The 15,762-nt window shown below is 39.3% G+C and overlaps 1 protein-coding gene across 4 annotated transcripts in view; it reads left to right on the forward strand.

The window, feature by feature from the left end:
* Positions 1-15,447, forward strand: part of ARHGAP20 (Rho GTPase activating protein 20) — a 211,222-nt gene extending 195,775 nt beyond the window's left edge. For all 4 annotated transcript variants that reach the window (XM_027563800.1, XM_027563799.1, XM_027563802.1 and 1 more), the window contains 4 exons: positions 3,293-3,402; positions 5,991-6,180; positions 9,040-9,154; positions 10,233-15,447. In XM_027563800.1, the coding sequence (XP_027419601.1) occupies positions 3,293-3,402; positions 5,991-6,180; positions 9,040-9,154; positions 10,233-12,070 (2,253 nt within the window). In that variant the 3' untranslated portion in view covers positions 12,071-15,447. The remainder of the gene's footprint in view (positions 1-3,292; positions 3,403-5,990; positions 6,181-9,039; positions 9,155-10,232) is intronic.
* Positions 15,448-15,762: the final 315 nt, after the last annotated feature.

Raw genomic sequence — 15,762 nt, forward strand, 5'->3', positions numbered from 1 at the left:
TACACAATCGTATTTTATGACTTAGTGAATAATCAGATGCCTCTTGATAAAAGAGCCTCATCTGCTCTTAAACAACCCCACCATAGAGTTTCACAATAAAGTGTCACTCTAAAGAACTGGAGAGGGGCTTCCCTGGTCGCTCAGTGGTAAAGAATCCGCCTGCCAGTGCTGGAGACACAGGTTTGATCCCTGCTCCAGGAGGATCCCATATGCCGAGGAGCAACTAAGCCCATGCAAAACTATTGAGCCCGTGCTCTAAAGCGTGGGAGCTGCGACCACTGAAGCCTGTGTACCTAAGAGCCTGTGTTCCACAGCAAGAGAAGCCACTGCAATGAGAAGCCCCTACTTGTCACAACTAGAGAAGAGCCTGTGCAGCAAGGGAGACCCAGCACAGCCTAAATAAATCAATAATTTTTTTAAAAAAGAACTGGAAAATTGGAGCTAGGGTCATCTAATTTATTTTGCACAGGGTTTGTGATTACCTTTCAGTCCTGGAGAACAAAAAAGGTATGTATAGTGTGCTTAGCCAGATACATAGCAGGCATGCAAGTATATGCATGATAAATTTTTCTTTGATTTTTGTCATAAAATTAGGCTTTCTCCCATTTTTTAATAAGTTAAAGCCTATGTTTTAGAAATTTTTCCTTAGTATGCTATTCGTCACAGCACTACGCTTCTTAAAAGTTTGTTCTAAATTGTTGAGGCTGCTACAAAGAAGTATGGTTCTAGAACAGTTTAACATATTTCACAGTGAAGAAATAGTACTTATAGAGGAATAGGCAAAAGACGAAAATTAATCCAAATGAAAAATCTGGTTATATGAGTTCTAACTAAAGTGTGATAATCATGTAGCTGTGTTTTACTCTCATTTCTTCCAAGCAGTTGAAAGAAAGGGATACTTTTTGCCAAAAGTTTTTGAGCTTTTCTTTGTTTGTTATTTTTAAGACTATTTGGAAGCAGTACTTAAATAATTTTCCTTTAATTTTTTACTTACACTGGTTTTGTTTAAATGTAATTCTAATTGGAAGAAAATTACCTGTGATACTGTATTTTTGATTCATCAGACCTCTGAGGAAAAGCACTTTTTTAATCCTGTAGGAATCTCATCTCAAATTAATTTGGGAGTTCTGCTGATGGCCTGGTTTCTGTTTTTGGAAGGGAGAAGACTTTTGGTTGAGTGCTAAGAGCTGGTGATTGTAATTCAGGACCAGCTTTCACGTCCCTTCTCAGATCCAATGGTGGTTGTTATTTCGTAACTTGTTATTCCAGCTGTGGAGAGTTCATTGAGATGTTACAAGTTATTATCTTTCAAGTGTAGGTTTTAAGATTTAATGATGTTTTTCTTCAAGACAGATCATAACTGTGTTTTCCACTGAGATTTTAAAAGAGAGGTATTGTCACTGCCCCATTTTGAAATACCAGATTTTTGCTCTTCTGAATCTGACTTTTAATGTAGGTGCAGCCACTAAAATTAGTCTGAAATTATGAAAATTTGATAGATTGACCCAGAAAAGAGGTAATTTTTATGATGACACATCTGAATCACATATATCCATGGATATTACTACTGGAAAATAGAACAGAAAAAAGACTTTGTATCAATCATCTTCCTACTTGTTAACTACTCTAAAAAAAAAGTATGATAATAGGTGACATGACTACCAAGAGGTTTTCAAAATTACTGTAGATATAGTTAATTGACCTTTCCTTGTCCTTCACTAATATTTGACCAGATGACAAATAGCCACAGTTCACTAATGACCTCTACTGTGTTTGGGACTGGGGCTTCCCAGGTGGCTCAGTGGTCTGCCAATGCAGGAGATGCAGGTTCAATCTCTGGGTTGGAAAGATCCCTTGGAGAAGGAAATGACAACCCACTCCAGTATTCTTGCCTGGGAAATCCCAAGGACAGAGGAGCCTGGCAGGCTGTAGTCCATGGAGTCGCAGAGAGTCAGAAATCACTGAGCGACTGAGCATGAGCACGCACGCACGCCTGTCTGGGAATGTGCTTGGCATTAAGGTGTATGAAGTAGAAGGTGAGGGTCTGATTCTGCCATGAAGAAGCTGATTAGCTAGTAGGAAACATGCTCACCTAGTTAACTGCAACACTTAGGAGTCACAGCTTCCATATTAGCAGTATAAACATGACATATAAGTAACAAGTTGTACATTCCCTTTTTAAGGCACAAAGGTAAAGTTGCTGATTTGATTTTCCAACAAGAATTAAAATTATTCAGTTCCAGATTTTCACCTGTCTCCACATTGTAGGCAGGAACTTATAAGCAGATAGTCAACCAGTGCCAAAAGCAACAAAGAGATTGCTGCTGCTAAGTCGCTTCAGTCGTGTCTGACTCTGTGCGACCCCATAGGCGGCAGCCCACCAGGCTCCCCCGTCCCTGGGACTCTCCAGGCAAGAACACTAGAGTGGGTTGCCATTTTGGCCTAGAACAAAATAGGAAACACAGGACCAGGACCAGAATTCTTTATTTTTAAAGTTTTTATTAACATATGTCAAACCGGAAACTGTTGGATGTATCCTGCTTGTGTCATAGTCTGGTTTCATCACACCCAGCCCCGCCAGTGTCTCAGTATAAGAGTCTCAAAGACCAGAAAGGATAATGTACCAGAGACATGTTATTTAATGTACATTACGTGTGGGGTGCTGCCCCATGCTTCCAGAGCCCAGCCATAGGCTGGAATGCTTCCTTCTCCTAATATATGAGAGCCCTTCTAGGGGGAACACTAGGAGAAGCTCTAAGCATCTCTGCATGAAATTATTCACCAAAGCCACTGGAATATAAAGTTCTAATATAACAGGGACTTGGTTTAATTTGCTACTCTATCCCTACCACCTCAAACAGTACCTGGCACATATGCATAAATATTTGTTGAGTGGTTGGATGACTGATTACTATATTATGAATCTCACAAATGTCTTCATACATTTCTTTTAACTAATGAAATAAAAAGGATTTAGGTTTGCCAGACCCCGCCATGTTATACTAGTTTGCTAAAATGTGCACAAACAGGAGATTTCAGCCTAAGCAAGTTGTCCTTTATCTTTACCACTATAGTCCAGACTCCAGTTTCCCTCTGGTTTTTGTTAGAAAAATATCAAAGCAAATGTTTCTATGGGTGCACATCATTGAGGGGTTGGCACTGAGCTCCATGTAGTCCAAAGAAGAGAGAACGTAACTGTACTTTTCAATAAAGTGTCTTCTTCCTAATGTCTCTAAAAATATTTAACCTGAGAATAACAATTTAAAATATTTATTTTTCCCCTCTATATAAGGATTTTCTACGAAATATTCCAGGAAGTATTTTTTCATCAGATCTCTATGATCACTGGGTCTGTGTAATGGATCAAGGAAATGATGAAGAGAAAATAAATGCAGTTCAAAGGTAATTATTCTGACTTGGTCATTTTTCAAAAATGGTTTTCAAAAAGCTTATATTTTGTAAGCTTGTCTAGGAAGGTAGTATGCTTGTGCTTGCTGTGTTTAGTCACTCAACTGTGTCTGATTCTTTGCAACCCTTTGGGCTGTAGCCTGCCAGGAACCTCTGTCCATGGGATTTCTCAAGCAAGAATACTGGAGTGGGTTGCCCTTTCCTCCTCCAGGGGATATTCCCAACCCAGAGATTGAACCCACATCTTCTGTGTCTCTTTCACTGAAGGTGGATTCTTCACCCACTGAGCCATAATCACTATCAAAATCATATCCGTGGGGACCAGTTTAAATATAGATTTATGCTATCTACTGTCACTTTTCTTATTGCTTTTCCCTAATCCTATTAACATGGAATACTTGACCATTTTACACATTCTGTACATCTGAATCTGATAGGAGCTGAAACCCATTAGACCAAGAGTTAACACAGTAGACTCAATCTATAATTTACATCTTAGTTTAACCAGACTATTCCTTATGTACTTCATTTAACAACTGAATCCATAAAGAGAAACTTCCTTCCCCCTCAAGGGTCTCACAGTCTAGTAAAACAGATAGATAAAACCAAGAATTACAAAGTAGTATAATCGATGCTAGTGAGATACCTGCAGAATATGTGGGAATGCTTCAGAGGGACAGTCAACTTGTTGAAAAGTGTCGAGGAAGAAGGGAGTTGCAAAATCTCAGTCTAATCACAAAGAATGCATCGTTTGTATTCAATGCAAAGAGAAGTGGCTGGCAGGTCTCGCCACCCTAATCCCTTATAGGAAAGAAGAGTCCGTTAACAAAAAGCATACTTCCAGTCCTGTGAAAACCCATGAATCCTAAAATCATTTATTTGCATATGCGTGTTTAGTGCAGTTTTTCTTGAGCAGCTCTAAAATACAAGTCATTATCTACACACTACTATTGATAGATACCTGTTATCAATAGAAAAACATAATATAACTGTTGAAGACACCAGAATCAAAGCCACGTAACAGAATTGTGTCTGTTTTGGCAGAAATCATTCAGGGGCAGTGAATGTCAGATCCTGTTTTTTGTTGCTCATTGTCTAAAACTTTATATTCTACAAATGGTTAAAAAGATGATGTTTTTGTATATTATATGTGAAATGAATCGCCAGTCCAGGTTCTATGCATGATATAGGGTGCTCCGGGCTGGTGCACTGGAATGACCCAGAGGGATGGGATGGGGAGGGCGGTGGGAGGGGGGTTCAGGATGGGGAACATATGTACACCTGTGGCAGATTCATGTCAATGTATGGCAAAACCAATACAATATTGTAAAGTAAAAAAAAAAAAAAAAAGATATTTTACAGAGGGTTAGACTTATATCTCTCATACAAATACAAAATAAGCACATGTGAGAGGTTTTATTTAAAACATTAGAGAACTAGTAAGATATTACTGCAAAGTCAAAAGAGATTTCAAACTGTCACAACTTACATAATTAAATCAGAAATGCTGAAATGAATTTATAAATAGATGCAAAACTGGCTTTTACTGCTAGGGCATGGGGCGCGGTGAGTGGGGCACTGTATGTGCAAATAAACCATTTATCTCTCTACCAGATAAGATTTTTGAGTCTACAGGCAAGTGTTAAGTGCACTGCTATCAGTAATCTACAGTTTACAGAGTCAAATAACTCAACCCCTATGACCCAGATACCCCAGAGTGTGATAACAGTACCTTACTTTCCATTGAATACATCCAGGAATCCTTTGATTCATTTCCATATCTTTCATAATTTGTCCCTTCAAAACTGTTCTCATTGTCAGTCCATAGTGCTGAAGAAACGCCTTTCTATTGTTATACAACAGGAGTCCAAGTACCCAGTTTTCTCCCCCAGGTTACAGATTCTTGTTGGAAAAAAGCAACCACCATGACTATCAACATTTGTATCTGTTTTCTGTCTGACAATAAAAATCATTTCAAGTGAATGATCATTTAAAATCCTTTATCAATTACAAAATAGGAACATTAGAAAAAAATATTATAAGCTTGTATTATATGTGCGAGTAATGTCAGTGAGATAGAAAGATGCAGGGCAAAATTGACCTTGAGAGCTGCCGGAGCAGAATGGACCTGGGAGTCTCATGGCTGAAGTTTAGGTTTTTACCAAGAGACAGAATCCTGTGTTGCTTCTTGGAAGTAAAGGAGCTACATATTAGTAAGTAAAGGAGTTACATATTAAATGCAACTGTTTAATTTCATTAGAAAGCTTTTTGGGGGGTTTGGTTGAGAATATTCTGGAATGTTATAGGGTTTGCTTAAGATACTTTGTAATAGTTTCAGGTAAATATTTCAGACAGCATCTTTTTATGAATTACTTTTTTGCGTTCTTTTACATTTTCATTGGATTGCAAAATAAATAATAAATCTCCAGTGCTCCCTCTCTCCTCTTCATAGGCAGTCCTCCCTTCGCATGTGCCGTGTTAACAGACAGTCCTGCACGTCTGAACTGTGAAAGTGAGGACTGCCTGTCAGTGCAGGTTTTCTGTGAAATGTTTGCTTACAGAGTGCATTTTTCTGTCTTTAGGCTGTTAGACCAGCTTCCGAGAGCCAATGTTCTTCTCCTAAGGTATCTTTTTGGGTTATTACACAACATTGAGCAACATTCTTCATCCAATCAGATGACCGCATTTAATTTAGCAGTGTGCATCGCCCCAAGCATTCTTTGGCCTCCTACTTCCTCTAGCCCAGAACTAGAAAACGAATTTACAAAAAAGGTAATGAAGTTTTTCCTTTTTCTGCTCTGGGGAACCAATTCCCCATTTTGAACCTAAAATTCGGGGTATGAATTCTGAAAGATACATATTTTCTTAAGTGAAAATACTTAAGAAAATAAGTACTATATGTACTAAGTACATATCATTGTAAATCTGAATTCATTGAGTGTTTTATCCTATCCTAGTAGACGACAAAAAAGGTAATTTCTTGAGCAAAAGAGTGATAGACGTTGGATTGCTTCCCTTTTCTCTTTAAGGAGGATAAACAACTATGACTGACTTAAACCTTAGAGTGATACAAAAACAGTGGATGTGATTTTAAAAATAAATAAGGACTTTCAGTTCTAATGAGGTGTATGAACCTCGAGCCTATTATACAGAGTGAAGTAAGTCAGAAAGAGAAAGACAAATGTCATATATTAATGCATATATATGGAATCTAGAAAGATAGTACTGCTGATCTTACTTGCAGGACAGCAAAGGAGACGCATGTAAAGAACAGACTTTTGGACACAGCCAGGGAAGGAGAGGGTAGGATGGTTGGAGAGAGTAGCACTGGAACATATACAGTACCGTGTATAAAATAGATAGCCATCTATCTATTTAGGGGGTTTGCTCTATGACGCAGGGAAGCCAGAGCCAGTGCCCTCTGACAACCTAGAGGAGTGGGATGGGGAGGGAGGTGGGAGTGGGGTTCAAAAGGGAGGGGCCATATGCATACCTATGGCCAATTCATGTTGACGTATGGCAAAAACCATCACTGTATTGTAAAGTTTTTATCCTCTAATTAAAAAATAAATAAATAAGGGCTTTGGAATTAGACAGGTCAAGGTTCAATTTTCAGCCCTAACACTTGCTAGATTTACAATCTTGGGCAAAATTACATTAATCCACAGTTCCTCATCTAATGAATGGAGATGTTGCTAATACCCAGTTCATACATTATTTAAGTTGGTGCAAATGCAGTTTTGGACTGCGAATGTTAAATCATTATAACTAGGCTCAAACACAATCTTTATTAATCAAAATAGGAACCATTACAATCAACACATTTTTGCCAATGAGAAATAAGTTTGTTGATTCCTGTAGCATAAAAATCTATGCTTTGGGATTCGACAAACTCTTGGGAAGCATTTTCTGCCTCCTCCTGGTTGTGGAAGCATTTTTCCTGCAGAAAGTTGTCAAGATGCTTGAAGAAGAGGTAGTTGGTTTTCAAGAAGTCAGGTGAATATGGTAGATGAGGCAAAACTTCGCAGCCCAGTTCAGTCAACTTCTGAAGCCTTGCTTGTGCAACGTGTGGTCAGGCGTTGTTGTGGAGAAGAATGGGCCCTTTCTTTTGACCGGTGCCAGCTGCAGACGTTGCACTTTTCGGTGCATCTCATCAATTTGCTGAGCGTTTGTCTCAGATGTAATGGTTTCACCGGGATTCAGACAGGCAGCAGACCACCAAACGGTGACCATGACCTTTTTTTGCTGCAAGTTTGGCTTTGGGAAGTGCTTTGGAGCTTCTTCTTGGTCCAGCTACTGAGCTGGTCATAACCAATTGTCGTATAAAATCCACTTTTGGTCACACGTCACAATCCGATCAAGAAATAGTTCATTGTTGTCGCATAGAATAAGAGAAGACGACACTTCTAAATGACAGTTTTTTAAATTTTCAGTCAGTTCATGAGGCACCCACTTAGCGAGTTTTTTCACCTTTCCAGTTTGCTTCAGATAAGTTCTTCGGCAACTCCTCATTTAGTTGTAAGGGGATCAGCTTCGCTGTTTACTCTCAGTTGGTCACTGTCAACTTCTGGTGGCTGGCCAGTAAGCCCCTCATCTGCAAGGCTCTTGTCTCCTTTGCAAAAACAAATAGCACTGCACTATTTATTAGCAGTTTCTGGGCCAAATACACTGTTGATGTTGTAAGTTGTCTCTCCTGCTTTATGACCCATTTTGAACTCAAATAAGAAAATTGCTCAAAGTTGCTTTTTGTCTAACTTCATTTCCATAGTCTAAAATAGATATAAAATACACAGAAAGTAGTGTCATTTGCCAAAAACATAAAGCAAAAATTTCACATTAAAATGATGTATACCACAACCACATTTATTTAAGAATGTATTCCAACATCAAACAGCAGAGTTCAACAGTGCAAAACCACAATTACTTTTGGCCCAACCTAATAGTTACTTGAAATCACACACTCCTGTATTGCCTGATTATAAGTACAGGAGTTGGGGCTTTGCTTCAGCTATTGGGGCAAAAAAAAGCTATGTAAAGGTTTCTGTATATCTCATGGAGACACAAAGCTCCCTAGTAAAATCTTACCTCTTCCCGAAGCACCTCCAGTTGGCAGGGCTAAGAGAAAGAAATGCATAGGAAGAGACTAGTCAGCAAAGTGCAAGTTTTTTCTCCAGCTATCTGTCCTCCTCACAGAGAACCACAGAGGTAGATACGTACCAACTTCCCAACTCATGACACCTGCCTTTTGCATAAGAAATACATTTTATAAGTCTTCATTTAATGACACTTCATGAATTTTAATGAGAAAGTGTGTTTCCTCACCCCAAGTGCCCTATAGAGAATACTGAAAATTACTCCAATTTTAAAGACAAGACAGTTGGTATAAAAATGTTAGTATTAAGCCAAGGCCACAAGTAATAACTAGTCTACTGATTAAAATTAATGTCTATACTCAAACTACTCTTGAAAGTATCATAGTTTTGTAGGGGAAACTGTATTGTAAAGCAAACCTGAATTTTTCTCGGGATTCTTTGGCATTTTTTGTTAGAATTAGGATTCATATATGAAATGTGATTTACAGACAGGCTGTATGAGAAGTTTGCAGCTCATTTTTGTCCGTTTTTTGTACAGGTTTCTCTGCTTATACAGTTTCTTATTGAAAACTGCTGTCGGATATTTGGAGAAGAAATCACTTCCCTCTTGGGAGAGGTTTCAGTGAGATGTGATACCAGAGAGAATGCCTCAGGTATTGTGAATAACTGGATTGTTTTTTGTGGGAAACAGACACACGTCTGTGAAAATCAGCTGGGACAGTGGTTATCCTGGAGCCCACAGCAGCTCAGGTGAAGAAGGCCTCTCACCTCGGTCAATAGGTCTAGGATTCTGCTCCTTCCTTAGAAGGTCAGGGTATGTTAACACTGTGGTAGGGTTAAGAAGTGTATAAGACAAGGTCCCAGATTGTTAGTGGCAGCATTATATAGTATGATGTTTTTAACCTTTTTAAAAATAAACTTTACAGGGAGCCCCAATATGTATAACACAACTGCTCTGGTTGAAACTGGAGGAGAAGGCCCAGAGGCAATAGAGACAGCCCTGTTTTTTCTCCTCGCCTCCCTCTTAGAGGTCCCTGAGGCTTCTCAGAATTCTCGCGAACTGCTAAACACATTAAAAACAAGTAACATCACGGGGCAGGCTGGGGTGTGTGGGGAGTAAAGACGCTCAATATTCCAAATTATGAATTCTTATAACACCAATTACTAGTTATGTTGTCTTTGGCCAATTCTTCGATGCCACTGAACATCAATATTTTCATCTACAAATATGGATAACCATCATATCTAACTGTTGTGATTGTAGTAAAGATAAAGTAATATATAGTAAAGAACTTTGTCAAAGAGAAATTGATAGGGCTGGTAAATGGTTTCTCTTGAGATTAGAGTTAATTATGTGTATACACCAGCAGATCCATTTAAAAGACAGAATCTTAATCCAAACCTGGATATATCTGGCATTAATTTCTTTATATTTTTAACTGTTTCTTGGTATTATGACCATCTTCTCATTGAGGAAATCTTAAAGAAAGCCTATTTCTTCAGGAACTGAGGTAAATCTCGTATACCTCAACAGTTTATTTTTAATTTTGCACTTACATCTGGGGAGATTATGAAAGATTCTTTCTTTCCTTAGAGTGAAAATTTGAACAATCTATATTTAAAAACAGAATTACACCAAATATCATCATAGTTAGGTTTTTTTTCTTATTTTTAAGGCAGCATGCATTTGTGTTCATTAAAAATGTTAATCATGGTTCGCTTTTTCTACAGATATCTCTTGCTTCCAGCTGAATGACTCCTCCTATGACAGCTTGGAAAATGAGCTGAATGACGATGTTGACGCCCCATGTCGTGACTTGGTAAAGAAACTTGGTCAGGGTAGCAGAAGCATGGACTCCGTGTTAACCCTCAGTGACTATGACCTTGACCAGCCTGAGGTGGAAGGCCTTTTAACCCTGAGTGACTTTGACTTAGGCCATTCTAAAGATGAAGACATTCAAATGGGACAGCCCCTTGAGTCCAAGCCAGTGGACACTGCAGTGTACACCAAGGTCCCACGCGCCCAGGCCGCCTCTGGCGCGAGCACACCCAGCCGCCTGTCCACAGCTGCCGCAGATGCTCCAAAAGGCCTGAGGCGACACCGCCGCTGCTCGGAGCCCAGCATCGACTATCTCGATTCAAAGCTTTCCTATCTCAGGGAGTTTTATCAGAAAAAGCTACGCAAGTCCAGCTGTGATGCCATTCTCTCAAAAAAAGATGACAGCCATCTGAATCAGAATCAACCCCTTCAGGAAGTGGGTAAGACATGTTTTAAAAAGAGTTTAGTCACAGGCATTGATAGCAAGAAAAATGCCGCTAGTAAAAATGTTAAGAAGAAAAGTTTGTCTGATAATGAAGGAAGTCATGTAAAACTTTTTCCTAAATCCAAGCCAGTAGCCATTTCCGTGGCATCGTACAGTCACATGTCCTCCTGTGATCATCCCAGGAGCCAGCCCTTTGACATGGATGCATCCGAATACTCCCCGCCACACACTGCAGACACCCTCAAGAGTTCAAGGAGGCAACGGCGCTGCTCAGAGCCCAGCATTGATGACCAGCACTGCAGACTGACCTATCTCAGGGGGATTTATCCAAAGAAGCAGCAGAAAGCCAGCTACGAAGCCAGTCTCTTGCATGGAGAGGAAGATTATCTCAAGCGGCACAAGTCTTTACAAATGGAGGGCCAAAAGCTTATTAATCAGAGTTTGGTCATGGGGATTGAGGTGGGCAAGAGTAGTGCCACAAACCAAAACGTGGAGAAGGTTTTACCCCCAAGTTTAAACCTTTGCTCAAGGACTAGCTATTCCAGCTTGTCCTCCCCAGGCACTTCCCCATCTGGTTCATCAGTGAGCTCCCAAGATAGTGCTTTTTCTCAGATTTCTGAACACTCTGTGTTTACACCCACTGAAACATCCTCTCCAATAGATTGTACTTTTCAAAGAAAACAGGCAGAGCTTTCTTCTGACTTTAGCAGTTCTGGCCTCATTTCTGGAATTCCTGGTCCCTCATCAGGGCAGGCCAGCGGCCGCCTGGCCTATACAAAAAAGGACAGCGTAGAGTGGCATTCACACATGCATTCTGTAACTCTTCACCCCAGCACATGGTTGAAGAGTGGTGTAGCCAGTTTGAAAAACTGGTCTCTCAAAAAGAAGGCAAGGGCACCCAGACCAGAGGAAAATAAAGTGGGTTCTCTAAAAGGACCCACGGATCCTCCTGCACATGCTTCTGGTGTTCCGGAAGCCATCATACTACAAGAAAGGCAGAAAGACGTGCCCCAAAGGGCAGCTGAAGGACTGGGAGCTGTTCAGACGGCCCGCTGGTATAGTTCCTACCCCAGCCAGGACTCAGAGAAATACTGTAGCTCTCTGTTCAGCCTCGTGGAAGACAGACTTGGGCTTCATATGAAGTCACCCGAGGAAGGAAAGGATAGCGGGCAGTGCTCTCCTGGTATGCTGCCCCAGAGAAGATCCTCCCCCGGCTCTTTGACTGTGGATGATGCGTCCAGCCCAGACTCAGGGCCGCCCGTGGTGTGTGATGCTGAGGATAGACATTTGGCCAAAGACATGTAACCACCATGAGAACCTGACATCTACAAGAACAGAAACAGGCTGATAATGAGACAACAATTACTATGACCCCTTTGTATAAAATACCTGGGATGGGTAGCATAAAGATAATCATTGCTAATACTTAGGACAACAAACGAATTCTCTTTCTTGAGACTATTTGGCCAAAAGTTTAGACTGAAAAATTCTGTGACCTCAGTGTTTGGGAGCCTTTTCCATATTAAAGCATGGATGGATCCTGTCGTGCATTTTAAGAGCTATGAGCAGACAGCTAGAGAAAGCATCTTCTGTAGAGGAAACATGCTGTTTATGATGAGATTAGTTCCTGAGGAAGCCAGGAGATAAGAAGCGAAAAACAGGAAGTGTGGAGAGAGAGGGAGGGCTGCAGAGAAACCATTATTCCATGGAATGTTTTTAATAAGTAGGCCAAAATAATGCCGCTAGTCAAAGCTAAAGAGGTAACACATCTGATAATAAAGAAAATTATGTGAAATTTTTCCCCAAATCCAAACCAGTGGCCATTTCTGTGACATTTTATATTCAGTCACATACCCTCACAGCATCATTTCAGGTATCAGCCCATTGGTGGCAGCCAGAGAGGAAAAAAACTGAAGTGATTTGAAAGCCATGAGTACCATGATATTGTAGGTGGTTTTGTTTGTTTTGTTTTTTGTATTGGTTGAGTTTTTCCATCAGTGTTTCGTGCTCCACAGAGGCTCCACTGCACACTGCAGTGAGGAGGAAGAAGGAGACGACTGCTCATCTCTGTGTCCTTTCAAGGTGCCTGAGCTCAGAACCTTGTCCTGTTATAAGACGACCTTCCCACTGTATCCACTGTCTTAGTGTGGAGGGAAAGACTGCCAGAGCAGCCCTTTCTCTTAACCAGTTGCTGTTGCAAACATGTGATCAAAGCATGACTCCTCTTTGCTGAAATGTTTTTCTGTTCCTTACCTCTTAGTCAGCCAGAAAAAATTCCTAAGTCATCTCTTTACTGATGGTCATTTGTCAGTTGAGAGAACAGTTTTGAGGTTGGCAGGTTATAAATAGTCACAGAGTGGAGGAGCCGTCAGAGTGGCTCTCAGGCCTTCTTTTTGACAGTCATTGGCTTGGGATTATCTTACCTCCAGAAGTTTTTACATCTTTTTTGTTCCAATAGTTCAGTTTATACCCCCATTGATTTATTCCATATTGATGGACATTTCTCCTCTTGCCTTAAAGATTATACCAGTACATCTCCTGGATTATTTCCTTGGGTTATTAGGCCTTGCCAGCCAGAGTGATGCAAAAGAATCAGAAATGGATGTGCATCTTCCTTCATTTTAAATACTTAAAAGAAGTTGCTTAGAGCCCATTGAGTTCAATATCAGATGGACCTCCCCCCCACAATACTTATTTCAAATTATTTTCCTCAGCCACCCAGAAACTTTGATGTCAAATATTTTCTCAATGTTGTTCTAAAGGTTGCATTTTTCACTTATATAAAAAAATAACGTGTTCTGTAAGAGAGAAGTCCTTTCAGTATTAGCTATAGGTGCTACCTACCTCTAGGGGACATGGCCCTGTTTGTCCTAAGCATTGTAATTAACTTTTAGAACTCTCTCAAAAGAGCTCCTTTATGACACTGGCCATCTCAGTCACAGATGTGAAGTAGATTTTACCTTTTAACTAACCACTCGTATATTTAGACTCCTCAGTGTCCATATGCATCTTTTGTGGTATGATATATAAAGGCAACAGGGATTCCCTCACCCTTAGGGCATACTACTGCAGAACCGCAAGATGTGAATGAAGCTCTTATGGCTTGGAGTGTCTTTCCAGAAGAAATTGCTTCTCTGCTTAACAAAATAATAGTTGTATCCTTTTTTCTTTCACATTGGTGGTTAGGAAACCATCTACTCAGTTTGAAGCATAGAAGATGCTGAGGTTCTTCCATAACCATTCCTGTTCTCTGTGTTCCCTTAGATACTCCTGCAACATTTAATGTGAATAATTAATATTGCTGTAAAGTATTATATTGTATGATTTGAAGACAGACTACATGTCATTTTATTATACTCCATCAATCTATAATATATTAGACCAATGCTTTATCTAAAATGCTTTGAGTTTGTATAATATATCTTGACAAATTTTACTACCATATGTTATGTAATAAATGTGTATTTTTGTACTTGCAGAAACTGCTGCTAACTTTTAAAGTTGTTTGGTTTTAAAGGCACTGATTATGGATATGTATGAAGTCCATGCTGTCTGTTAAATAAAACATCATCCTTCAGAGTTAACAGTCCCACCAGGGCAATATTGCCCTTTGTAGACTTGTTTTAGCTAACGAGCCCAATTTCTGCTTAATATTGGAAATTGCATAAAATGTAATTAATGTTGATTGGAACTTTGAGCTTTTAGTCATAGGCCGTGTGGTCAGTCTCTCTAGAAAAGGAGGGCTTTATTTCTTTTATATTTTTCTGATCTTACTGTTTACCAAACAATACATTTTAGACATAAAGTCTTTGTTTTTCTTAGATATTACATGTACACTGTGCTCCTAGAGTCAGATACATATTGTCTGTGTTCTCATGGCAAAGAACCATCAACTCAGTTCAATTGATGTATGAGATCTTCTTGTCTAAATTTGAGCCCTTCTGACCAGAGTATCTAATTGATTCCAGACATGTCCAAACATCCCAGGATGTCTAGATCCAGATACTACAAAACATCAGTACTTATAAAGTCATATAAAGTCAGTAAATATTCTCATTTCTCTCATTTCCCATGAGTATCTTTGCCTCCTCAAAGTTCATGGAAGTTCGCTGTATGTAAGTTTATGCACCATTTCAGAAAGGTTAAAAATATACACCTGACCTTAATCCAGAAAAAAAATGATTCATTCTGAGCAGTAAAGACCTAAATGTTAAAGAAATGCAAAGATGATTTTTGCTTCTAAAGAAGCAGCTTAATCTACTAAAAACATTGAGTTCAATAAATTATCTTAGTTTTGTGGCTTTTCGGCTTTTCATGGAATGGCATTGAATCGAAAGGATCTCATGTATCCTCGAACCAGTGGCATATTTTGTCTGTTGAAACTAAAAATATTATGTATCTTAATCCAAATTACGGTAGTTTTTAATCTTTTTTACCTGGTCATGTTTTAATGACTTGAGAGGAAGTATCTGCAAACTGTTTATTTCAATACAAAGAAAAAAATTTAACAATAAAGCTGGGTAAAATGTTAATTTCTTTAATATCTATTCTGGTTACAAGGATATCGCATAAGCTAAGTTTCCTGCTGAAAGGAAGAGTACTCTTGAATTCTGTGCTTTCTACCCTAAGTGTGAGTCTACTCTGTTCCTAAGCCACTTGTAAATATAAATCCTTCATTTGTATTGTTTGTTTGTTTTTAAAAGGGAGGGGTGGAATTTCATAAACTTCAGTTCTACATAGTACTGGGTGTGTGATAGAATTGGCAGAAGGCTCTAGGGTGTAATTTGGAAAATTTTGTTTCCAAGTCCCAAAGAAATATGCACAGGGTGGTAGAAGATGCATGTTGTTTCTTAATTTGTGGAATGCTTTCTCGTTGTGCATTGTCAGAGTGCACATGCATTTGTAGATCAAAGTGTTTTTCTACCTATTTAATTTGTTAAGGCAAAGTAAATATGTTCTCTGGAGTTTGATTTTATGTGACAATAGAAGATGCTGAT

Source organism: Bos indicus x Bos taurus, chromosome 15, assembly GCF_003369695.1.
Source record: "Bos indicus x Bos taurus breed Angus x Brahman F1 hybrid chromosome 15, Bos_hybrid_MaternalHap_v2.0, whole genome shotgun sequence".
In the NCBI taxonomy this organism is placed as follows: domain Eukaryota; kingdom Metazoa; phylum Chordata; class Mammalia; order Artiodactyla; family Bovidae; genus Bos; species Bos indicus x Bos taurus.